The 25,623-nt window shown below is 39.9% G+C and overlaps 2 protein-coding genes and 2 long non-coding RNA genes across 12 annotated transcripts in view; 2 read left to right on the plus strand and 2 right to left on the minus strand.

Annotated features, from left to right (window-relative positions):
* Positions 1-12,529, minus strand: LOC115587203 (nuclear receptor coactivator 5). Its single transcript, XM_030426906.1, has 9 exons — positions 12,341-12,529; positions 12,073-12,159; positions 11,208-11,281; positions 10,689-10,830; positions 4,737-4,936; positions 2,818-3,096; positions 1,780-1,950; positions 1,353-1,601; positions 1-1,129 (listed from the first exon to the last, which is right to left on the minus strand). Exons 1-9 carry the CDS (start codon positions 12,400-12,402, stop codon positions 1,092-1,094), a joined length of 1,302 nt encoding a protein of 433 aa, XP_030282766.1. The 5' UTR covers positions 12,403-12,529; the 3' UTR covers positions 1-1,091.
* On the plus strand, positions 12,353-18,113 carry LOC115587205 (uncharacterized). Its single transcript, XR_003984982.1, has 3 exons — positions 12,353-12,586; positions 13,062-13,133; positions 16,837-18,113. It is a non-coding gene; the product is annotated as an uncharacterized LOC115587205 (long non-coding RNA).
* On the minus strand, positions 15,489-20,740 carry LOC115587204 (uncharacterized). Its single transcript, XR_003984981.1, has 3 exons — positions 20,189-20,740; positions 16,814-16,990; positions 15,489-15,569 (listed from the first exon to the last, which is right to left on the minus strand). It is a non-coding gene; the product is annotated as an uncharacterized LOC115587204 (long non-coding RNA).
* The window catches only part of cnot1 (CCR4-NOT transcription complex, subunit 1), a 23,243-nt gene continuing 17,636 nt past the window's right edge, over positions 20,017-25,623 (plus strand). For 6 of the 9 annotated variants that reach the window (XM_030426896.1, XM_030426902.1, XM_030426903.1 and 3 more), the window contains exons 1-6: positions 20,017-20,170; positions 21,766-22,061; positions 22,162-22,269; positions 24,413-24,511; positions 24,823-24,891; positions 25,428-25,482. In XM_030426896.1, coding sequence (XP_030282756.1) covers positions 21,960-22,061; positions 22,162-22,269; positions 24,413-24,511; positions 24,823-24,891; positions 25,428-25,482 — 433 coding nt within the window. In that variant the 5' untranslated portion in view covers positions 20,017-20,170; positions 21,766-21,959. Of the gene's footprint in view, positions 20,171-21,353; positions 21,473-21,765; positions 22,062-22,161; positions 22,270-24,412; positions 24,512-24,822; positions 24,892-25,427; positions 25,483-25,623 lie in introns of those variants that run through there. The other 3 variants (XM_030426898.1, XM_030426905.1, XM_030426897.1) reach the window with 2 other exon arrangements.

A 25,623-nucleotide genomic window follows, 5' to 3' on the forward strand; every position in this document is an offset into this window, starting at 1 on the left:
TTACAAAAAAAAAAATCTTTATTGAGACCGTTTTAGAAAACAGACACTCTTCTGTGAAGAAAATCCAGTACTTGTTCACTTGAATTTTGCATAAATTATTGACAAAGAAAAGAATACGTAATGAAGTTCAGATTCCTATAGGTCATCATAGCTTACTCTTGTGCTTTAATGAAACACACAATGGGCCGTTTGTATTCTTGATGACCAAACAAAGCTTGCAGTTTTTGGGGAGACAATACTTTGAATGCCAGGGTAGAGGTTGGTATTTTTAGTTCAGTTTAGGCAAGTGTCAATACTCTCACTTAAGACAACACATGGATGTCCTGAACTCAAAAAATGAGCCAAATATAGTACATGCAACTTCAGAATAAAAACCAATAGACAAAACTCCTTCAGACCGATCACATCTACTTGTGTCAAAAATAAAATTATATATAAATAAAAATACAACTTGGGCCAAGAATACAGCTTGTATGAACAAACTTTCAATTGTTGATTCTTTGACAACTCCTTGTGAAATCTTGAGCACCATCTTGAAACACACACAGCAGGTAGATTACTTGATATATTCACTATATACATAAAAATAAAAAGTCCTATTACCACCGTATGACCACCAATACTTTGCCTTTTGGTGCTGTAAATATGAACCTGATGTTCACTGGTGATCAGATTTATTTCTGAGTTGGGTAGTAAACGATCGATCCAGTTAGTCACTGTAACCTAAATAAACATTGTGGAGTCTAGAAACCCAATGTGTAAGTACAGAACATATTTTTTTACCAGCATGACTCTGGGTGAAAGATTCAGTAAGTTATAAAGAGAAACAAGGAAACAATTATAGAGGGACATTGGGAGGAAAAAGGTCAGTCAATAGAATAGTCCATGCCATCCTCCATCGATCCTTACTTTCAAACATCAACTACCATTTTTTTCATCTACCTGAATGTGGTGTACTAGTGTATTTTTAAAAAGCTCAGAACAAGCACCTACACAGTTTCCAGGAGTCTTTTGTTTTGTGAAAACTTTTTAAAAAAAAACTTCCTGAAATTTTAGCCTGCATGTGTTACAGTGTGTTTGTGTGTCTTTTCTCAGTGTCGGGGGCCGCCTGGTCGTTGAAGAGGGGCACCTAATCAGAGGGAGAAGGGAAAAAAAAAAACAGACATTACACAACAAGGCTCAATCTAAGTGTCTTGTCTGTTTATAACCAGCATTTTGTTTATGTACACATTAATTTTATATGAATGCTGGATTGCAATCCTAAAATCACCCTGAACCTATATATATATATATCTCATGAAAACGACCAAGAAATATCTGAGTGAGGGGGAAAAGATATACAAGCAACCCACCTGGAGCAGAGAGAAGTGGAGGACGGGAACTCTTCAGAGATGGCAGGATTGCTCCTCTACCCCCGAGAAGGCCCCTGGGCCCTGGGTGGTATGGAGGACCGTGGTGAAGTAGCGGCCCGCGCTGCAAAGTGGGGACACCATAGGGCATGTGTGAGGACAAGAGGCCTCGTGGAGCTGGAGCCCCCAATGACGGACCAGGAGGTCGATGCAAGGACAGCAGTGGAGGAGGTTTAGTTTTGGGATAAGAGCCTAAAAGGAGAGACAGAAGACTTGTAATCACAGGACTAGGCACAATTAATTTAGAGGCCTCTGACACAGGTGCATGAACACAATTCTCATACGGTTGTCAGGTAAATAGTTCCCACACATTTAAACTTTTTAAAAGTTAAAAATGTGTTTTCAGTAAGTGGTCAGACCATAGTCTAACCTGGTGAGGGCAAGAGAGGAGGGCGTGTAGGTGGGGGGAGGTCCATCATTGGCCCATCTTCTCTGTCTCCAGACTGGGACTGAGGGGGCCCAGGTGGAGTAGGGAGAAGAGGAGGCGGTTTTCCCAGACCTGGAGGTAGCATGTTACCCCTCTCCCCCTCGGTGTTGGAGACTGCAGGGAAAAACAGATCAAAGAAAGAAGAAACAACCACACCAGTTAGGAAAGGTATGGCCCAAAGAGGAAGAAAGAACAAATAAGAAGTTACAGACAGAATGAGTCAGATTTTTTTCTAAAGAGCAAAGTATCTAATCATACAAAAATAATCTCTCTCAATCATCACTTACAACCCGATCTGGATCCATGTGGCCGACCCGGCCATCTGCCTATATTGTCTTATGCTCTTGGTATTAGTAACAGGACACTCTGGGCGCCAACCTCTGAGCAATGGTGTATATAAGAGTGCACTTCGGGCCACATTTTTCTGCCCAAACCTGACCGAGTCAGAGTAGTAACCAGCCAGACTCAAACTCAACCTGCATTTAGCATATTATGTCTCAATGCAACTTGACAGTGTATATGAAAGCACTGAGTGTGTGTTACCTTGTCACCTGAGTTCCAGTGTTTGATGCCTGGAAAGTGACAAATACTCTCCGTGTTGCATTTAAAGTGTTGTCACATAATAATAACTTGTCATTCAATCATTCTATATTTTTTTACGAAAAACTTTAAAGCACTACGTCAATTGATGTGACTGCACTCCCAACACTATTTCGATGTCACAACCCTTTGGATTAGGGAATCTTGCTCCAAGTGTGAATCCCCAAGCCAATAACAGAATGCAGTGCTTGAAGGTGGGAAGATGTCATCATAAGCACACATACAAGAGTGAGCTACTGTGCAGGAGCAATCGACTTTGAACGCCGTATTTACAAACTGCTACCGACAGATCCTTTCTCATCCTGCCTTAAAAGTGAAATCAGTAATATTGGTGTAGCAGCTATCCCAGCGTTAGGTAAAACAGTTCAACCAGTTTCCCACCTTGCACGTGCTGCTGCCGAGAATGGACATACTGTGCGATTGTTTCCAGCTCCTCTGGGTAGAGGTGCACGCCCTCAGCTAACAGCATGAGGAGCGGACGGGTTTCAGAGGGAACAGCGTGGCGCTCGATCTTTTCTCGATCCAGGAAGTCATCCAGCAACTGTGATGCCTGTGCTGCGATGTCTGCGGGGTCCCTTGGCGGACGCTCTTTGGCGAGGCTGCGACCGTACTCGGCTACAACAAAATCCATGGCCTGGTCTTTGGGCATGTTGCGATGGACTGGGAGGGAAATGGGAATGTTAATGGTGACGTGTCAGGGGACTGAAGGGGAAGAAAGAAGTGAAACAAGAAAGACAAAAAAACGTGGAAATTGCACTAAAAATCAACAGGGTTCTTACACGTCATTCAGGTCATACTGATATCAGTGGGGTTTTTTTTTGTGATGCCATCGGTCAGCATATTGAGCTGATAAACTGGTATTTTGGACGTAAATGCTTTTGAAAGGGGGTTGTGGTTTGTTGGAAGACAAATGGACATACAGTTTGTGTAAACATGTCCATTTAATCAGTAATTTTATTTTTTGCTGCATAACGTCACTGCACATACAGTAACTGCTAATTTAGCTCGGAATTTTGTTATGTGCATTCAAACACAATGAAAAAAGTTTAAATGAATTGTGTATTTAGGTCATTCCTGTTTTATATTTACTTTGAGGACATAGATAACATTGATTTTTTTTTATTGATTTTATTGTGGTTTTATAGATCAGACTAGAAAATGGTTGGGGTTTTTGTGAGCAATGAAAAGTATAATATTCTGAGAACAATCACATTACTTTGCAGAGTAGTGATGCTCCTGTTTTATCTAATGCGTTTTTGTAATTTGTATTATGCAGATTTATTGTGCATTGTATGCTATTTACAAAATATCAGTTTTTGTGAGGAATTTGAATCGCAGTTTGTTCATTCATTAATTAATAATAATTAATGAATTAAGCACACTCAGTGCTGTGTATTTTCCACATGATGAAATTATATCAGTATAAATATAGAAAGAATTGTGTAGAAAATTCAACCAAGGTTATGGTTAAGGATTTTTTCCCTTTAAGGAATAATTCACATTTTGGGAAATACACCCGTCTGTCACGGTCAAGATCAATATCACTCTTGTATCTGTCAGGCAATATGAAGCCACAGGAAGCTGTTTGTTAACTTAGCTTAGCACTAACACTGGAAACAGCTAGTCTGGCTTTGTCCATAGATAGTATACAAGTGTTGCTGGGTGAAGTAAGTACCTGGGCTAGTTGTCCAGCAACCTCACAGCGAGGACAAGAATAGTCCCTCACAGTGAAATGTTTTTACATTGCATTCTGGCTTTTCTGAGGTTTTGCTACTGATTAAACAAATAAGATATGTGTTTTATGGTGCTGGTAGTTTCATGTTTATCAGACAGATATGAGAGTGGCATCGATCTTCTCCTTTAACTCTTGGCAAGAAACCCAAACCAAAATGTAGAACCATCTCTTTTACATAAATACTTTTATACTTATTCATTCAGTTTGTAATGTTGTAGTTTGTGATGTTATGTGTGTGTTCCAGTGGCTCTCTGTGCAATAGAGTGCCATCAGCATATTGAAAGAATATATGTGCAGATTTAATTGTGTAGTTTTTATGGACTTTTTGGGAGATTTTTATAGATATATAATAATATAAATACAACACATGTGGTGCAACAATGGGGTGAGGAACTGTAGCTTAAGGACTCTGTATGTTGGTGTTTGTTTAAATCTGAGTTCTTTTCTGTATTTTGTTGACAAATTTGTTGGTAAAACGTGAATTAGAGCATTAGTTGAGAAGGGATGGAGGGTTGTAAGTGAGGCTGTTTGACTAATCTTTAAGGAATGATGGGTAGGGACTTACTTTTGAGGGATTCTGAGAATATGATAACAGTGCAGGAGGACAGAGCTATGTTTGTCTGCTCCACCAGAATACATAACGGGGAGCCGTCTGCTCGGACATCCTGCAGGGCCCGGGTCAGGCCCGATTCCGCGTGAAGGTAGAGCATTTCCACTGAGAGGCCACGCTCCTGCAAGCACTGGCTTAGCGATTTGGGGTAATCCCTTTGAGAGGAAGAGAAACACTTTGTTAACTTGACATATCTATACTAAGTGACTCCACTGGTATATAGAGAAACCTAAATTATATCTCTCATAGTGTCATTTCACGATTTATAGTGTGACCTTACCAACAAAAGTTAACTAAGTCATCATTGCGCTTGTGTAGTGAAATCTGTATGTGTGGATCTTTAAAGGCGTCATGTCGTGCCTTTTAATTTTTTTTCCCATTCCTTCATTGTGTTCTATGGGTTCATGTGCATGTAAGGGGTCTTGAGAGTTGTGAGAGCCTTGTGAGTAAAGCCTTGTCCAGTTGCGTGACTTTATAACATTACACTATGTGTCACACATTTATGCTTAGCAGCTTGCTTGGCTTGTAAGAATGAATTTAGCACAACTACTCTTTGTTGGTAGGACAGATGAGCACGTTTTTAACAAGGAGCCACAGCATTACAACATTTTTAAGTGTGAAAGGATATTTATAACAAGACGAGCTAAGCTAAGCACTACACAGAGGAGCTGCTCTGTTGTTGGCTGCAAAAATCAACACAAACGTCTTCATCCTGGTGAAAATGTCACTGAAATGTCACCACAATGACTGGAAAACTATTGAACTGTGTGTGTTTCCAACTGGTCTGGTAACTTCAGATAAAAAAAACTCAAAGATGTGTGGATTTGACTCTGGACTATGGACTTATCAACCAATGGGGGCCAGTAATTGTACAAGCTCAAGAATCAATCAATCAATACCGGGTGTGTCTGACCTAACTTAAAACTTGGAAGCTGTAAGTTTTGCCATTTTTACGTTGCTTTATTGTTAATTTTGCAGCTCAGCAGGTTGCTCAGCTACTGTGGCTACTATAGTCAAGAGAAACTGTGAACACTAAGCCAACTAATAATGAGAAGTACGTTTGATGCCGGTAACTGTTTTTTCCGTGCTCCATTTTGTGTTTGTAAAGCTATTGTAGCGCTAGCTGAACGAGCATTAACTGTGTTATTATGTGAAGCCCACACGGGCTGCAGTACTGGGCGGTATGAGAAAACAAATGTGTTTTTTGGGCATTAAGCATGTTACTCAAAATAAAATTATGAACCTGAAAACAAGCATAATATGTCTCTTTCACTAGACAGGACCAAGTGTTTTGGGATTTCTTATTGATGTATTTAGTGTTGTAGTTGTATGTGTTCAGCTAAAAAATCTGGTAAATCAGAGGGCCTTGTTCAAATGGATGTTTTGAATCTGCAACAAACTGCAGTCCTTCTTTAAAAGGTAAAAATCAAAAAGTGTAGTGCAGCTGTTGACCACTCTGTTGAATCGTGGAGTTTGGATAGATGTCGTCCACAGACACAGAAATAGAAAAAACAGTTAGAAAAAATTGTGGGAACAAAAAGGTAAATATGGCGACAATCTGCTAGAATCTGCTTGTCACTAGCACAGGCAGCAGTTTGTATGCAGAAAGTTAACAAGCATAGTTGTAATATCCATAATGTAGCAAAATATGAGTGATTGGAATGAACCAACCACAGGAATGTCATAGGAAAAGAGGTCTATGTTGCAGAAGTGGTTTCACAAATTACCATGAACACTGATACCTTGTTTACAAAAAGCAAAACTTAGCCAACAATGCATCATGGCTGCATAGCCAGATCTTAAGCCCGGGTTGGATGTTTACCATTCAAAGCAACGTAATATGTCTTTAAACCAACAATACACATTTGATATTGTATATATATAATATATAATTAGCCATTAGTGAATTTGTCCAAAGAATAAATTTGACTTACAATATTAACGACTGTCCAATTTTCAAATTTTGATCAAAACCAAAAGCTTGAAACTAATTAGTAACAATAAGAACATGTTTTTGTTAAAAAAGAAATACATGTAAAATTACTTAACAGTCACACAAATGTATGGCCAACATCATCAGGTTTAAAATCCCAAGGAGTACATAATATTACCTACATGTGATTTATGACTTTTGTGGTCAACAGTTGTTAAGTGTGCTATGGTACTGACAAACTGAATCCATTTTGTGGTTTAGGGAATAAATGCTGGATAGCCTGCTGATAACAGCACTGTCTCATTGTAGACATAGTAAGATATGTATCAGTTTCAGCCCTGTAAGTACTTTAAAGGTAGTCTGCTAGCCTGTTGGCTACTAGTACTATAATAACATCTGTCATAGTAACAGAAATGCTGCCATGTTTTGAACAACTTCATAGTTGCCTTTTGTGCATGTATATCTTGTGCATTAAATTATATTTTGATGTTGCATTGTGTAGTTAGTATACATGTTTTGTGCACTTCTTCTGCTACTTTGTACATAGGCTATTACAGTTGTATAACCATATTAGCATATCTGCTAATATGTAATGTTTGGGCAGTTCAATTTAATGGTATTTATTTATCAGCTTCGTACAGAATCTACTCAAAACTATTAGTAAAAAATGAAAATGAAAGGAAGAAGATTTGTATGTGTGAAGAAAGGTCACTGGTATGTAACAATGGAAGCTTTTATGAAATAAAGTTATTTGAAGATAACATGTGATCAAAGACATATTTGATATGTACTGTCCATGGAAAAGAAATGTTACTAATTGAATTTGGATTAATGTTACACACTGTACATTTTTCATTAATGAGAGAGGGCTGCAAAGTCAAGGTGTTACTTACTTTCTTCATATGCGAGCATGAAATGGGCCTTTCTACACAAATACAGTGCGTTAATAATACCTGCATATTAAATAAAGTGGATGAAATTTGGATTTTGTCTTTGTGAAACAGCTATCAGTCACCAGGCATAATCATTCAACACAACAGTTTAAAACATACTGGGTTATGAAAGGATAACCTGAGCCGTAATTTCTTGGAGTATTAGAATGCATGATGATGGTTCACCACCTCACTGCAGAATAATGCACTCCTAAGAGCCACTGGAAGTGCTGCTGTCAAGTACGCATACACACAGTCAATTGATTCGATCATTCAAAAGTTCAATCTAGGGCTCCTCAATATGGCTGAGAGCAATATTCAAATCAGAAAAGCTGCAAAGTTTTGACAACGGTGAAATGTGTGACGAAGTAGTGGCGCAGGGACGTCCAGGCCCACAAATCCTGTTACCACAAATATACATATATTTTTTTAAATTAAAGCCCCTGTACAGACTTTTCATTTAGTGTGGATTTTGGCGGCCCCGCTGGACGAAAGCGGTGGTGTTTTGCCGGAATGAAGACTGCATTTCCCATGAGCTCTAGCGCCCACTGTCGTGAAGACGTTTGTCTGGCCGGCGCGTGTAGATTTGTTTTGGAAACGTCGGAAAAATGACGGGACTTGCTTTGAAAACTTTTTTTTTTTTTTTTTTTTTAGCAGCTATCTGCAGCGTGCATATGGACGAGGGTAATGTGTCTATTTGTATTTCTACTTAATATAATATGCCGCCGGTGAAACAAAGTAATGCTGCTGTTGCGCTGCAATTTCCCAGCTATATATATTACCCACGGTGCTACAGAGCTAGCGTTACAGCAAAGTCACAGTGATTGTGATGGATGTTTTGTTCTAAGTAATGAACTGAATCATTTATAATGACAGAGGATATTACCGATGCATCGTTGCAGGTCGGCTGGGCTGATACACACAGCTGAAATGGATGCGTGATCTAAGACGTTTGTTGTCGTTTTCACGAGTGTAGTATCTAGAGCTAATCTAGTGGTAACGTTAGCCAGCTTTGTTGTAACAACATAAATTCATGTTTTGCTGTAAACTACGTCCCGCATTACATTTCATAAATGAAATAAAATGTAAAAACCTGTATAGGAGGAATTGGGCAAATTCTGGATCCGACCCTCCCTTCAAGCCCCGCAACTCTCTCCATCTCTGGAAGGAATCACCTATGTTTATCCGTGTTTTAGCCCTAGCTCGATCGGATTCCCTCTTGGCCTTTCGTTGGTCTTCGGTTCGAATTCTTTTTCTTTTCTTTGTCTCATTATCAGCCATGACAAAAGTCTTAGCTCGGTTAGCACTGGCTAGCATAGCAACAAAACAGCTATGCCGTATCCTGAATGTCGTCAGTTCCGGTCTGACTGCCGTAAATCGTTTCGTCAGTGGTCCGACCCGACCAAGGCCTTTCAGAGGTATAGAATTAGACTACTTAGAAATAGCGTATCTTCACGCTGATGGGCTCATTTGCTGTTGTAGGTAACAGAGGCACATCCGCAGAAACCAGAGACTTTTGCATATCCAGTTAAAAACTCCGTACAGGGGCTTTAACATTGTGGTGCAAAAATTATCATTTACACTAGTAATTAAAAACATGGAAGTCCTTGTATGTGTTACAGTTATCGCAATATCACTTAATCTAACAAATCCAAAACTGATCCAGCTGCCAGCCAGCAATTACTTGTAGTTGGTGCACTACTTTAACAGCTACGCTAACTTATCATAGATTAAAAATATTCCTTTATAAACTGTGTACAAATCTAGTGACCAAGTTTCTCGCCCATTTCTATGTTAAAAAGTGTTTAGTGCTTAAGAGATGGAAAGTTTTATCATTGTCAGTGAAGTGACTTCCCATCTTCTAAGAAGAAGAATTACAAACTACATTTAATGTATTGTTGTGTTCTGTAGTCTGTAGCCCTTTTTACACAGCGTCTCCGCATTATCTCCGGAGCGGTGGTTCGCCAATTCTCCGCCGATGGTGATTCACACAGAGCAAAGCATCTCCGCCGTTCTGCCGTGTATTCACACAGAAAGCCAGTGCTGCGGCTCCTAAAGAGGCGTGACGGTACACGTCATGTTGATGACGTCAGTGTTTCCCAGGTGTCCCATGTCAATCTAAATCCGCGGACAGTTTATAATCATATGGATGCTGTGACGAAGTTACGTTTTTCGCACTAAATTACATAATCACCATCAGAAAACAGGACCCTGTCTGACTCCCTCACTCGCGGGGAGGGAGGCTGTTTCTGGGGGAAAGTTCCCTGAAGTCTCGGTCGGGAGGGCTGATGGTCGCGGTGATTTATTTTCATCACAAACACTCTGTGAGTTACAGTTTTTGCCAGTGACAAACGCTTTTTTTCGGGCAGAAATGTGACAAAGAGTCGGTAGGACAGGCGGCAGGACAGAAGCTTCTCCACGTAAAGCTGTGGTATTTGTTTTCCTCATATAAGTCACCAAAGACAGTTACAGTTACTACGTTACTTTTGTTTGGTCCTGTAACGTTGACATTTCTCTGTATTTAGTTGAGTAAAGGACCTGTGCAGTTATCTAACTGCACGACCGACACGCCCCCGCTCCGCGCCTCCGGATTATCCGTTCACATTGGGACAGCTCACCAATAATGCGGCCCTGATACTACCTCCAGAGGCGGATCAGCGCCAGAGCGAAATTTTCCCACTCTCCACATCTGAAAGTTTTACACAGAGGAGGGTGCGGAGAATTGGCGCAGGATCGCCGCATGCAAAAGGCAGTGTGAATGGGGCTTGTATCATTACTATTGTGTTGTTAAATTATGTGAGATGTGATCTCCCAGACAACAAGCACTTGCATATAGCAGAAACTAGTAGCACAAACATCAGCATCATTCCAGCCAAGTCAAAATGAGGATGTGCTGCTGATAAAAACATGGACAATTAAACGAGATCCATCAGTGTTGTTTCAGTGACTGGCAGCCAAGTAGAAACAATAAAGCCCTGCGTGTTTAAGCCGCCCAGTAGTCTGCTTAAACTGCTTTGGTCTGGACTTGTTGTAAGTACTCACAGGCACTGGCTGGCCACAGAGACGACCACACAGTCAGGCGGCTTCCTCTCTTCTTGCACCTGTCTGTAGAACTTTTGATATAGGCCTTTACGTCTGTCTGCTGGGGTGCTGCCCTCCGGCTTGACAGGCTTGGGCGGTTTGACTGGCGATTTTGAGTACGGTGAAGATGTTGGGAGGGGAGGAAGATGATGTAAAGGGAGACAGAGTGGAAACAGAGAAAGATAAGCAAGATACATGAATTTGCAGGCGGAGAAATGAGAGCAGATTATATAGTTATTTTGCAACTTTTGCATTATTTAGCAGCTTTTTAGGCTGAATGCATACCGTGGGTATCATACCATGTCATAAGAGGTATTTAAAAGCATCAACCAATGGGATATCAGATTTTGAAGAAACATAATTTTACTTCATTTAATATGCAGTGACACAAAAAAAACTTCATAACAAAAAGCAAACAAAACATTTAGTGGTCCAAACTAATTATTGTGCTTTTAGTGATAATATCAAAAAAAGTCTCACCATTTGGCTGATGTTTGTACCCCTCATACTTCACACTTCCTCCGTAGTTTTTCATTTGCTCTAGTTCTTCATAACTGAAAGAAAAGCGGTGAAAAGGAATATTATTTACAACTGTTAACTACTGTTCTCCAGGTTATTATATTGTGTGTGATGACTTGTAATGACTGAAGATGTAAAGAATGAAAGAGAGATTCTGATATTCATATCCAAACATTTGGCAATTCCTTTACAACTCCCACAGTCAAGGACGCTGCACAGAACCTGGGTCTCAGACATGAATGTGCCACAGTGCTCATTATTTGGTCAAACAATCACTCACCATCTGTGGTGCTAAAACATTCAGCAGTGAATTGCTGAAATATTTTGGAAAAAAGGCAGAAATGGGCCTTGTTCAACCAACTGTTGCAACAAGCACTGTGACACACACCGAAATATCGTATAGTGTCAGTGTACTGTGGTTGTAAGGCTGTTTTTAAGAAATAGAATGGGGCCGAGCAGAAGTTATCATAAAAGGTCTATCAAGTTTCTTATGGAGGGACAAGAAATCACTTAAAATACACTACAGATTAGCTTGAACAGTATCATACCATGACTTTATAATCATTTTAACACGTTGTTTTATTGCAAAACAGGTAGAAGCCTGTGTTCTTTCACCTGAATTAAGTTAAATGACGATATAAAACTCAACTACAACTTCAGAGTTATAGATAGGGCTATATAAATAAAGCATTCACATCCAGAGTGGGGTGGCAACAGTTCCAGACATGCTTGGCTTATTATCAATTGAAGGGACGGTCTACATGCAGTAGTCTCATATGACAGGCTGCATGACTCTTTCAACTTGATGTCAACATGAAGCTGGTACCTATCCAGGGCATCCTTCAGCTCTTCGGTCCTGTCCTCTCTGCTGGGGTAGGGCGCCGCTCTTCGAAACATACGTAGTTGTTGAGTACTGCCCCACACAAAAAGGAGTGTTTAGTGTATGTTAACAAACAAACAAACGTTACTAACGTTAACAGCTGGAAGGGGTGTGGTATTCAGTTGGTGGAGCCCACACTGCTTTGTAATTTGCTAAGGCTGCTAGCTTATTAGCTGCTAATGCTAAACCTGCTACATGAAACCATACGGCTTACCTTCCGTTTGGGTTAGCAGCTGGTCGCCGGACTGCTGCAGATGATTTCGCCCAGGACGACATTTTATCTGAACGTAACTTCCCCTCAAGTAAACGTCGTCTTTTAATCCCAGGGAAAGAAGAAAATGTTTCCTGTTGTGAATCCAACAGTGGTCCACTACTACAACTCTCCGTGCAGTGGAAGAGAGAGGCAGCGGGAGAAGGGGGGGGGAGTTCTTCTTCTGGCTGTCGACCAGCCAGCTTACAGGTGTGATACCGCCACCTACCGGACCACAGCGGTGGGAGCCAGATAATATTGAATAAAACTGACTATCTATGCCTTAAGGGATAGTTCGGATTTTTTGAAGCGGGGTCATATAAATTACATATCTATAGTCGATCTGTTCCCTACCGTAATCACAATCAGCGCAGCCTCAGTTTGGAGAAGCAGAGAGCCGCTCCAGCCCAGACACTCAGCTTTGTACTGCAGTGAACGGGGTTCAGATGCAAAGCGAATTTTAACCACCTAAAACAAGGCTCACCTAAAACAATCAGTTCAAGTGTATGTTATATAGAGAAAATTCACACCGCTTTACATCGCTGTCAGACCGCCCTTTCTTTTGGCACTACATTTTCTCAACCATAGAACCTCCCTATCCCTAGCATTAGCGAAACTGGGCCTCGTACTGTATTTCGCCACTCGCAGATCACCTGTTTATGCCACACGCTTAACTGTCCTCCAGGTCACGTTGCATTCGGAGATCGACACTTCTTGACTGCCATGACGACTGGGAGCGGAGCAAGCTACTGCTAAGGTGAGTTGTTAGAAAAACTTTCTTTTTAGTAAACTCTGTGTACACAAACAATGTTTTCAATGCTCATGTTCATGTGTAGAGACCCTGGTGAAACTATGAGCAAAGTTTCATATCGTGTCGAGCCTTCTTAGTATTTTAAAAATAGCTATTTTGATGCTAGCATAAGAGTGCCCCAGCACTCCATTGAAAATGAGCTTGCCCAAAAACGAAACTACGGTAAATCTTAAAAGTGCCTCTTTCATCGTAATTATGCTTTTATACGAAGGTTTGACTCGGATACATTCACAAAAAAGCCTAGGTTGCATTTTGGTGAGAGTTTTGCTTTAACTCCTCCACGTTACGTCACACTCGGAGATCGACACCTCTCAGCTGTCATGACGGTGGCTAGCGGAACAAGCTACTGCTAAGGTGACTTGTTCAAAAACGTTCTTTTTAGTAAAATCTGTGTACACAAACAATGTTCTCAATGCTCGTGTTTATGTGTAGAGACCCTTGCGATACTACGAGCAAAGTTTCATGTTGTGTCGAGTCTTCTTAGTGTTTTAAAAATAGTGATTTTGATGCTATCGCTAATTTGCCCCAAGCACTCCCATTTAAAGTGAGTTTGACCCGAAAAAGAAAAGATGGTAAATCTTAAACGGCCTCTTTCGTCGTAATTATGCTTTTACACGAAGGTTTCACTCATATACATTCACAGAAAAGCATAAGTTGCATTTTGGTGTGAGTTTCACTTTAAAAGATTTATAACAATATCATATTTTGATCTTTCAATATGTTGCTAGTTTCTCCATGCCCATTAATATATACAGTGAATGTTACCCATCTTGCCCTTAAAGGGTTATTCCACTCCAAGCACATTCTCACTTACCTCCACGGGAATCAGCGGTGTCATCTAGTTTTAAGATATTATCAGCTGATGTGTCTGTGAGATTTTTACAGCCACTTCACAGCAGCTGGGGAGAATGACATGTTGTTTGTGGTAGAAATGAGAAGTTCTTCGACACCACTTTTGAAGACAGCACCGTTATGGAGTGTTGACCTTACCTCATGTGCTGATCAATGCAAAGTTTGCTCAGACCTGACTGACCTGATTTTTTTAATTCTCTTGTTGTAAATCCTGTCGTTATTTAGTTTGGCTACGGTTTCGGTAAAGAAGCTGCTCCATAGTCTGCTGGTACGGCAGCAGATACTTCTGTATCTTTTGCCAGATGGCAGCAGGCTGACCAGACTGTGGCTGGGGTGGGTCTGTGCAAACATCTCACTTCACTGATGTAAGTGTGTACCAGTGATGTTCTGGGCGGTTTTAATCACCCGCTGTAGATCCTTCCTGTCCTTGCCGTGCAAAAAAAATTTGTGATGGATCCAGTCAGGATGCTTTCTATTGCCCCTCACTTACACTTTACAGTCAGTGGTTAGAAAAATAATGTTACGTGAATGACCTTAAGCTCTTCTTATGTTCAAGGTCCATCTGTAAGTCTAAATAGACAGAAACCAGAATGCCCTTTGGGTTGCTATCAAGTCAGCAGTGGATGTCTTTGCTCTTTAGGAGAGGACAATCCTGGCACGTGACAAAGAGAAAGCTGGAAGTAATTAATGAGGGAGCCATCTGAGTTTTAGAAAAATAAGTTTTATATTCCAGATTGTCCAAGTGTTGTTGGAGTGTTTAACACTGTGTACAGTGGGAAAGGCATTTTCTGCAAGCCAAAGCAAATCAACATCTTGATTTGTTCAACGATTAAAGGGGCATTCCACCAATTTAATGCATTTCATGCAGCGTTTAGAGACTTGCGAAAGACAGATTTTTAGTCCACAGTCCCCATTAGATCAAATTTAAAATACACTGGATCCTAAACTTCCCATAATGTAAATCAATCATTTGGCCCTCCCTTCCTTTTTCCCCAAGGCACAAGTCTTCCATACCTGCAGTTTATAACCCTGATGACATCATAAGGGTGATTTTCTCATATGCTGCATTCAGTTCCGCCATTCCCCAAGATGTGTAAAGTGATCTTTATATATACAAGTGGAATTATGTTTTAAGAGTTAGAGTATTTAGTCCCTTAGTAATAGCCTGATAAAAACTAAGTGGGAAAAAATCCAGTTGAATGTGAAGACTTTTTCTCTGCTAATGCATATGAATTTCAACACTGCAAATAACAGAGTGTGCCAAAGTAGCTCAGTCAGTAGAGCGTGGGCCCCATGTACAGAGGCTGAGTCCCGGCTGCAGCAGCCCAGGATTTGAGTCTAACCTGTGCCCATTTGCTGCACTTCAGCCTCCTCACTTTCATCCCATTACCTGTCATCTCTCAGCTGTTCTATCAATTAAAACCATGAGGGACCAAATACCTGTTTTTGGTAGATGCAGTCAGCAGGCAAGAACTTCAGCTTTTTTCTAGGGTCAGGATGATTTCATGGAGGCCACAGTCAGTTAGAGGCCTGAAGACCAAGAGGCAGGACTTGTTCAAGGCTGATCTCAGCAGAGGAATAGCACTATTGACAGACATGGATCAGCGGACCAGAAGGACTTGAGTGGGGGTGAGGACAGTGTGGAAAATGCTTTTCCAGGGTTTGTGCGCAAAGCTCTCAAAAGCTACTGACCCTGACTGAAGATATAATCAGGAGGTGAAAGAACTTTTCAAGAGCTGGAGCGCTCGTTGGTAATCTTTGTGCCAGAGGTCATTAATGTTGTCCGCAGCCAATCAGGAGATGACAGCATGGAGCAATCCGGAGGGATTATGTTCAATCCAAATTGGACAGGGTGTTTTGGCTATTGAGTCTCAGGGAGCCATTTCCAAGGCAAGGACAGCGGGAAGGCGGGATTTTACACATTATAGGTTAACCAGCGTTCCATACATGAACCTTTATCATGTGGGATATGACTGTATTTGGTCTAGTGTGAACAACTGGGAACATATCAACAGCAGTGCAACTTGAAGTAGAATCTGACTGTGCCTGACCTGATCTGTGCACAGTTAATACTTATGGGACTCACGATTCTTCCCACATAACTCATTTACTTTCTTCTGGTCAAATATGTATCAGAAACAGGTTTGTGTTCCTTCATGCTGACACGCAGTTGATGATGTATTTCCTTATAGGACCATACATGTAGTCCATATTAAACATTCCATTAGGTTCAGTCTTCTTCTGAAGGACACTTCACCTTTGTCACCTGAGCAGCAGCGGCCCCTTAACACTGACAAACTGTATGTTGCGTTCAGGCCTGGACTGGTGAAGAGGAGGAGAGAACTCTGTTCCTTTTCCAGTTTTTCCTGTTTCTCCCACCCTCTTTTTTCTTTCTCCTCTGGATTTCTTTCTCCTGCCTTTTCTCTCTTTTATTGTCCTCCTTCTCCTATCTTTTGACCTCCTTCTTTGCCTCTCTCTCTCTCTCCTGTATTTCTTTCCTTCCTTTCCCACTTCTCTCTTTTCCTCATCTCCTTCTCCCATATTTCTGAATATCTAAATGTACCTCTCCATCATCTCGCTCTTCTTCCATTCATTTTCCAAGATAGAAGGACTGTTGTCAGCACAGAGCAAAGGGGACTCACCCCTTTGTCCAGACTCATCCACTGTGATACATGGGTTGGTGCCTCCAAGGAACAAAGGTCTCTCACTTCTTCGTCTGAGCTTCTCCCAAATCAGTGAAGGCATTATGTTTCCACAAAACGAATGTTACTCACCACTTTGTTTGCACTCCTTCCAGATCATGGGAGGGTCAAGATCTCCAGTTGACGGAAGTCTTTCACCTTTTCACCTTTGTTCATCTCCTGGAGACCGAGGACTTTCAAAGGAATTTACTCCAGAGATGGAAGTGAACATGCTGTCTATGATGTGCTTTATCAACTGACGCCATTGAACTGCAGACACAAACACACATCAGTCATTGCACTGGTAATCGCATTATTTCTTCAAGCAGCACACTGTGCAAGTTCTTTCTTACTTAAGTGACTCTCTAGCTTCACGTTTCATCTGAACTACAATTAGCCAAGCAGCACTTCTCTGGTCACTACTTTACATGACAAATGTGCAAAAAGACAAATAAGTAAAAGTTCAGTATTAGAATCAGAATCAGAATCAGAATAAGGGATAAGAAAAAATAAGGGCTGGTTCACCAAAAATATTGCTCTAAACCACAGACAAGATGAAAGACTGTCATGTAGTTTTCAATAAAAATAAACTTTTCAAGATGTATAATTTCCAAGTGACAAATGGGACCTGCAGATGTTATTATTTCACATATAGATATTTAAGACCCACAAGTGATATCATCTGAACATGTTCTCACTACCAACTCGGTACCAAGAACAGCTTGGTCGGTGGCCTTAAGCCTTATTACACAAGATTTTTCCCCAAAAGCTATTTAGATAATATAAAATAGATGTATTAACTACTATCTAATTGACACAGTCGTATTACAAGTAGCGCAGTTAATACAGCCAACAACACTATGGTCGCACATGTGGTCACACTATTAGTTCTCTGAAATTTGTTGAAGAGAATCATTTGACGCGGGACTCATATTATGTGAAATACCCATTCAAGGTACACTATGCAACTTTTTCACAGGCCTTTAAAAGAACAGATACAGAGATCTTGACACGTGGAATAAGAGTCTGCAAAAGCCAACATAAGCTTCAGGTGTGCTTTAAGTCCATTTATCCAGTATATCGTAAGTATCACTTTTATGTATAATACTTGAAAAAATGCAAACCATTTCATTTAAGCAGACTAAGAATGTAGGCTATTTACAGAAACTCAACATGAAATAAATTCTTTCATCAAGTTAAATACTTTACATATAAGTTATGTAATTAAATTTCATGGCAGTTTTACATGTAACTGAAACACATGAAGTCGATGTTTTTGAGGACGGCTGAAAAAGTTTCATTGTGCAACTTGAAATAATCTTTGGTAATAATAATTTTCATGGCAACTGTAATGAAACAGAAAACACAATAAAACACACTTTTGGACACTTTTGCTGAGTGTGTCTGATTGTTGGGTGATTTCTTTTGTCTGGAATTCTCACAGATTGAGATTCAGTTTGTTCTTTTGTACTTTTGCTCTTTCTTAACATGTATTAGATGTGTCACTTCTAGGTTGCTCTACATGCTGGAAAACACCATTTGATTACATTAAAATAGTTAAAATGTTGATAGTTTCCTTTGTGGGTTTTATGATAAAGTTTTTGTATCAGTGTCACATAATTTGAAACCAAGTTTTTGAACACAGCTTGAATGAATCCACAGTTGTCCAGTGTCAATCCTGAAGTACCTCTTACAGAGACTTATGTGTCGATGGGTTGTTGGGACAGGTAACATAAACACACAGGAACTCAATATCTAGGAAATAAATGCTGCTGTGCAATCATAAAGATTAATGTTAGAGATCAAGATGAAGGTGACCACTGATACAAACTTGAAAATTCAAAATCCACCATCTAAAAGTGTGATCGGAGCTTTGCAGGCCACATTTTTAAAACGTATTATTGGAGGTCAGACTTCTAACCTGTGGAATGTGATGAAGTTGTTTAATTGACTGCCAGCTATAATTACAAATCCATATGTGTGCTCATTTGAACAGTGATTAAATGTAAAAAGCATTCATTAAGAGAAACATCCAAACATATGCTTGAATTTGAGAATTTACTGATTATATCTAGCATTTTTCACAATCTTCTGATTTTACATTTACTACAAAAATTAACAGATTAGTTGATAGATGATATAGATAATAGAAAGACAAAGTTTTTGGTCGCAGCAATAATCCATACCAACTTAAAATCAATATGTGATGGACCTTGATGAACTTGGATTTGACTGTTGGCTAGAGTCAAAAAAGCACAATGAAGGAATGAGATATAAAACGTAAATAAGATATGTGTTACATGTCACAGTAATCTGGTTTGATGACAGTAAACAAATAAGAGGTAAATTATTACATCAACAGTCACTGTTTGGTTCATTCTGCACAGTTAACATGGCGTTTTATTAGATAAACAATCTGAATGTATTAAATACTTTAAAGAATATAATATTATATATTTATATCTTAAACTGCAACTGAAAGATGAAATATGAAGTATGCAAACCTAAGTTTGTTTCCAAAACGTTGAAAATTGCTCAATAAAAACTCCCGGTTCTTGTTGCAACACCATTTCGGAAAGAAAGCATCACACATTAATCCTACATGTGCTTTAGTTTACAGTAAAACAACCAAGGAATGTGTTCCATTACATCATTTGATCTCTACATGTTCTTCATGTACTCTCAAACTACATGGTCCTCACCTGTAAAGAACTAATTGGAGTTGTGCGTAACTGACGAAGACCACCACCGTTAAATAGATCACTTCAATGAACTCCCTTTATTTTCTCATGTGCAGTAAATAAACAATCCAAACCTTTTAGCACTAATAACACTGATGGATTGGCAGATTCCTCACAGTTACATCCCACTGTGTTGATGACTACATTAGGTAGGAAACACTAGAATAAAAACGGACATTAAATGCCACATTGTTGCTGATAGCACTTCATTTTTAACAACAGTTTTTTTTTAAATTAAGAAACCAATATTTGACATCTCCCCACACACACACCTCTAGACCTCTGACACTGTAGTATTAAGTGTTCAACTGTTGGCACTTGGTAGTTTTGACAAAGCAAATTCCACTGAATCACTGCTCAGCAAGGCTTTCAACACAACCAGCCACATGATATCCCTTTTTACTTACAGATAACGGCTTGCTAGAAATGGGTTTAATCTGCATCCTGGAATTAAATGTCATTAAATTAAATCAGCGAGTGACTGCACGGCAGCCAGAGCGGACCAGGTGTCTCCTGGCGAGCACCTTGCGTTTGTGTCGCGCGGATAGCCTCACGCACTCATGTAGCGTGAGCGCGCCGCGTCGGTGACAGTCGCCATTTTATTTTGAAAATCAAACTGAACTGGAGCCACAGCGACCCTTCCATTTCGTCAAGTTTGTTGTGACAAACAAGAAGGGATGAACATCTGAATTACTTTCTTGGGAGCACGGTGAGATTTACTACTTACTTGTGGAGCAGCCGTCGACAGGTTTATGCATAAGACGTAAACAACGACAATAATACGGGGAATGATCCGTTAGCCACCACCGCGGGGAAGGACTATTTGCTGAAAAGCAGCTGTCATATTGCTCACACCAAGAAAGTACAATTCCTTAATTTAGCAATGCTGTACGGGCACCATAGCTAGCGCTCTCTGACTACACTGGTGAAATTGCTGCTGTTACCGATATCGACACTAGTTCGGAGTAAATGAACGTTTACGCGTCATCACAAGATAGTTAGCATTTACAACTAGCTACAGCGTTCCATGGATTAGACGTAGCCCGTACAAATAAGCTAGCGTTAACAAGGTTAATGCTAACGTTAGCTAGCACGATCGCGCAAAAGCCATCCGCAATACTCGCGGCCTTCAGTCTCACGGCCAAGACATGAGTAACGGTTACGAAGATTTAGTAATCGGTAGACAATTCAAATGGCTATTAAAATCTCTGTATATACTAAGCGCAGTGTTATTTTGCCGATTCATACACACGAGCTTGAAACGGGCTCACGTTGCTAATGTTAGCTTCACGTAAATGCTAGTTTGATAGCATTAGCTTGTGGCTAACGGGGAGTTGGTATTATATTAAAGGTTAACGTAGACACTGACCACAGGCAGGTTAGCCTCGTTATAAATGAAATCAATTTGAAATAGTTAACTACGACTTTGGGTAACAATAAGATGTAACCGGTTAAACGGTTAAATTTGACGCCAGATCAATTATTCAGTAAACATGTTGGCTAACGATAACTAAACTTCTCTCTAGTAAGTCTACCAGCGTCATGGTGATGTTAGCTTATGTAGCTAGGTTGCCCACTTGCCACAAAGGTACGGTCCCACAGTTGTTTAAAAGCTATTAACCAACTCTGCCACATATCATCACGATGTCGTGGTAAATTGTGATACCGCTAAACGGTCAGTAACATGTAAATAGCTGGCGTGTAGCTGTCAGGATTTGCTAACTTAAATTAGCTTGCCCTTTGTTTCAGTGATTGATTTTAACCCTGTCCAGTAGTCGTAGAAATTCCCGGCTAGCCACTTTTAATGCTGTGTAACGTACTTTCATATTAAACCACAGTAGTCATTTTGTGTTATCTTAAACGCAGAAGTTGGTTACTCCGGTAAGCGAGTGGACTACCGCTAGCTCTGAATCTGTGTGCCCGACATCAGGTTACAGTCGAGGCCTTGTTCGAGCCGCTGGCACGGGAAGTTTATACAACTACAATATCTACATGATGGAAGCTTACTAAAGTATGTAGCTTTAACTATTATTGTCTGTAGTTTGGTAATATATTAGGCAAATGAATGCCTGGGCACCAGACGCTAAAATCCATTTCAATGTACCTCTCTGGGACTGTTGTGCACCTAGGCCTCAAAAGCCTGTCAGAATATTTTGTGTTGTCAACAGATTGAAAATGTTGTCCCACATGAGGATACAGCTTCTGCACTCCAAGTTGACTGGAATTTGACAAAGCAGTTGCTTCTATTGCTTAACATTTTGTGTTTAAAAACTCACTCTGAATTTTTTCTTTCTGTCATTACAGATGCTGAACTTGATTTTAAACTGACGGACTCTACCTAGATCTGGGAGCCACTGATCGGGAAAGTCATTTGGAAGCCTACATTTTTCACACCTTTTGGGGGGGGGGAGCAGAAGTAACCTATCACTGAAGTGACTAAAGGGGAATAATGGTGATTTTGCGCCGTGCTCGGCCGCCTGCTTCCGCCCCAACCAGCAATGAATCTTGACTCGCTCTCGCTGGCTTTGTCTCAAATCAGCTATTTGGTGGACAATTTAACAAAGAAAAATTACCGAGCCAGCCAGCAAGAAATACAGCATGTAAGTAGTCGCAAAGACAACGGAGATCTTATATCTGCGTGTCTAAAAATGTCTTCTCTTGTCCACATATTGTACTCATATTTTGCTTATGATCTCCCAGATTGTAAATCGTCACGGTCCTGAGGCAGACAGGCATCTACTACGCTGTCTCTTCTCCCATGTGGATTTCAGTGGCGATGGTAAAAGCAGTGGCAAGGACTTTCACCAGGTAATTTTTGATTAGAAACACATTCATATGTTTTTATTTTTTGGACAGTTTTCCCATTTTCCAGGATGCAAAAACTGGCGGCAGAAAAATAAAAATGTTAAAGCTTTTAGATGGTGTTATTAGTTCTGTTCAGTTGTGTTCTGCCCCACGAGTAAACCATCCTTCCTAACAAATCAATAGAATATCTTGATAAAAGAAGAAGAGAAAAAAGGCCCCACCAAGTCTGTCAGACTTTCCTCTGGTACTTGTCAGTTGATCATCTTTGTGCACACAGGAAACTTAATGTGTAGTTGAAGGCTTCCAGTAAGCTAGCTTTGTCTTTGATGTGTTTTCCTTTTCTTTGGATGCACGCAAGTTGGTTGGGATGGATGAAATAAAAACTACTGGAAGAATCCCTGATCTTGCTTTTGATTTGCATGATCTAAATTGAAGGCTCATTTTGAATGATAAAGAATGAAGTTAGAATCATTAGTTGCAAAAACAGGATTTCTTTGTTTTGTATTTATCATTTAATATTTGATTTCTTCCCAAAACTGTCCCAGGCCATGAATGGTCAAGCATGGATAAAAAACAATGAGCCCACTACACTCCTGAGTAGATGACGTGATATTCTTGCCATTTGCCAGCAAACTATGCTGGAAACTACAGTTATGCCTGGGAGTTATTGCACCAGTTTCTGCAATACAGGGAAAGTGTGTGTGGTTCTGTTTTTTCCTTATGTGACTCATGTTCCTTCCAGTGAATTGTGTAGCTGTCTCCAAGAGCACTGGATCTCTGTACAGTTTGAATTTCTCTTGTCAAGCGGCTAAGCACAGGCCATAGACTTTGACAGATGTGTACATTTCTCGTTAATCCTGCTATAGTCATGTGGTAAATCATTATTATTAATCACAGCTCTCAGACCAGACCAGATCAGATTAATTGGGCATGCACTAAGACACACTATTTTGGTTGGTCGTCACCTCTATCAACTTGGCAATCAAGCGCTTAGTTTGCACAGTAATACTTTTTAGTTAGTCACATAGTTACAGAGACAGTGTACACCTCTAAACTCTGAAATGTTTAATGAATGACAGCTGTTGGTATCAGTGAGCTATTTTACAAAAAAAACATCACTTGTACAGGCCAGCTGATTCAGTGTTTGGATGCTGTCTGTGTATTCAGCAGCATTTGAAAACTTTACAGCTGGCCCCAACAGCCAGGCTTTTCTATCTGACAGAGAAGCTTAGTGTGTATAATAAAGAGAGACTGTGTGCTTGTAATTCACAGGATAGTATTAGGGCTGGGCATTCTGGCAAAAACGTACTATTACTATATACTTAATCACATGATCTAAATTGTATTTTCTTTGTTCTGAATGTTAAAATTCCCTGTAGACTATAGACAGATTTGAAATAGCCTTTTTAATTTTGCCATTTGCACCATCAAAACACAATATTACATGAAATATATTTCTTTTTTTGGCACAAGCTCCTTATCCACCATGCCACAACCTGAACTGCAATATTTACAACATGTCACCTAAGAAAGAGCAATGTGAACTAATCCAATCAGCTTTGCCATGTAGTTGGCGACATCCTTCTATTGGTTTGTTCACATAGTACATATCTGCTAGTCAAAAAGGTCATAGAAAGTTTGGAAACAAAGATAAGAGGATGTTTAGTACCACAATCTCTAAATTGTGGGAACACCTTCAAGACCAATAATGTAAAATAATCTAAAGTTGTCAAATCGCCCACCCATATGTTCTCTGTACTGAAACCATATTTGTAGTGTTGGTTGTTTTGTGCCCATTGCTATAGATCTGGCACTTTTTACCTTACAACAACGTCCTCATCTTTGCTGTAGTGCTGTGTGTTTTCTGCCCCAGTTTGTGCTTATATCTCAAAATGGTATCACTGGGAAACCTGTCCTTCATTAATATTTGTAAAATATTTATATCTTTATATAAACTGTGTATATTTTCTCCACATTGTGATTATTGTAGAATCTTGATCATTGAGCCAATATCAGAGTTTAAAATGCCTGTTGTTCCATAGAGATTCTTGTGAGAGACTTACCGTATTACCTTATTCTTCACCTGCCTCTTTTCTCTTTACTCTCTCCTTCTTTTCGGCATGTTTTGCTTTTAAACTTGCACAAGACACAGTTTCTGATCCAGGAGTGTGTGTCGCTGATATCAAAGCCAAACTTTATCTCTACTCTGTGTTACGCCATTGACAATCCCCTGCACTACCAGAAGGTAAGGAGCTTTTGGCAGACTTTTGGTATTATTGCTGTAGTAGTCTGAATGCATAATAGCCTGTGTTGATGGAAAGACATCTGCATTGCAAGAAAATATAGTCATCTGTTACAGTTCAAATACAGGTCAAATCAAAAGTCTATGTTAACCATTTCTACACCACTCTACAAAAAAGGCACTGCCTTTTAGTTGACAGATCCGACTGTAACTGACAAAGACATCATTCCAGACATGTACAAGTATACAGACGTTTCTCAGATGAATAGAAAAATGACATCTGGTCTTAATTGAGGTGTTTAACTGTCTTTCAGAGTTTGAAGCCATCGGCCCACTTATTCACTCAACTGAGTAAAGTTCTCAAACTCAGCAAGGTCCAAGAGGTAAGATAGCTCTGTAATGAGTTTGGGTGGGAAAAATGTCCAATTCTTTGATGCCTCACGATTCTCTCTAGAATGAGTGTCTCGACTCAGATAAATTAATAATCAGAATTTTAAAACTGAAATTAGTTTGCCTGCTGCAACATTCAGTTTGCCTGCTGCAGAGCGCTACAGAAAGCGCCCGCTGATTCTCTGCTGTACACGCATGCGCAACAAACACACATGTGCAAGTTGTTTATGTTTGAGCGGCGACAAAATGGCTGCAATGGCTTGCATTAGCAAACTCAGATTTAATTATTATTATTTTTTAAAATCATGCATGGAAATGTACACAAAAAAATTGTTGCATCGATAATCGTTTACCTCGGAATCGAATTGTGAGGTGCCAAGAGATTCCCACCCCTAATAATGAGCCTCATTCATTACCCATCTGAACCATGTGCATAGAGTACATGATTTGTGTTTTTCAGTCAAATATTTACTTACTATCTCACAAGTTTCAGAGTTTTTATGTTTTAATTTATTCTTGTATTTACCAGGTGATATTTGGCCTTGCTTTGCTCAACTCCAGCAACACAGACCTTCGTGGTTTTGGTAAGTAATTCAAATCCTGACACATTTAAACCTGTTGCACACCTGATCTGAAACCCAAGTTGGTTTTCTTATTGTCTTGTTAAAAACAAACTATGTTAAACAGTTAACAACTAGAAGACATCACCCATGGATTAGTTGTGA

The sequence above is a fragment of the Sparus aurata genome, chromosome 8, assembly GCF_900880675.1.
Source record: "Sparus aurata chromosome 8, fSpaAur1.1, whole genome shotgun sequence".
Taxonomy (NCBI): Eukaryota; Metazoa; Chordata; class Actinopteri; order Spariformes; family Sparidae; genus Sparus; species Sparus aurata.

What these genes read in the sequence shown, in the direction of transcription:
- LOC115587203 (XM_030426906.1), bottom strand. Translation starts at nt 12,402, where the DNA reads ATGTCGTCCTGGGCGAAATCATCTGCAGCAGTCCGGCGACCAGCTGCT. An exon ending in GCTGCTAACCCAAACGGAAG is followed by an intron (nt 12,160 to 12,340) that starts GTAAGCCGTATG and finishes TGTGTGGGGCAG; the next exon opens with TACTCAACAACTACGTATGT. An exon ending in ATTCTCAGAATCCCTCAAAA is followed by an intron (nt 3,097 to 4,736) that starts GTAAGTCCCTAC and finishes TTTCCCTCCCAG; the next exon opens with TCCATCGCAACATGCCCAAA.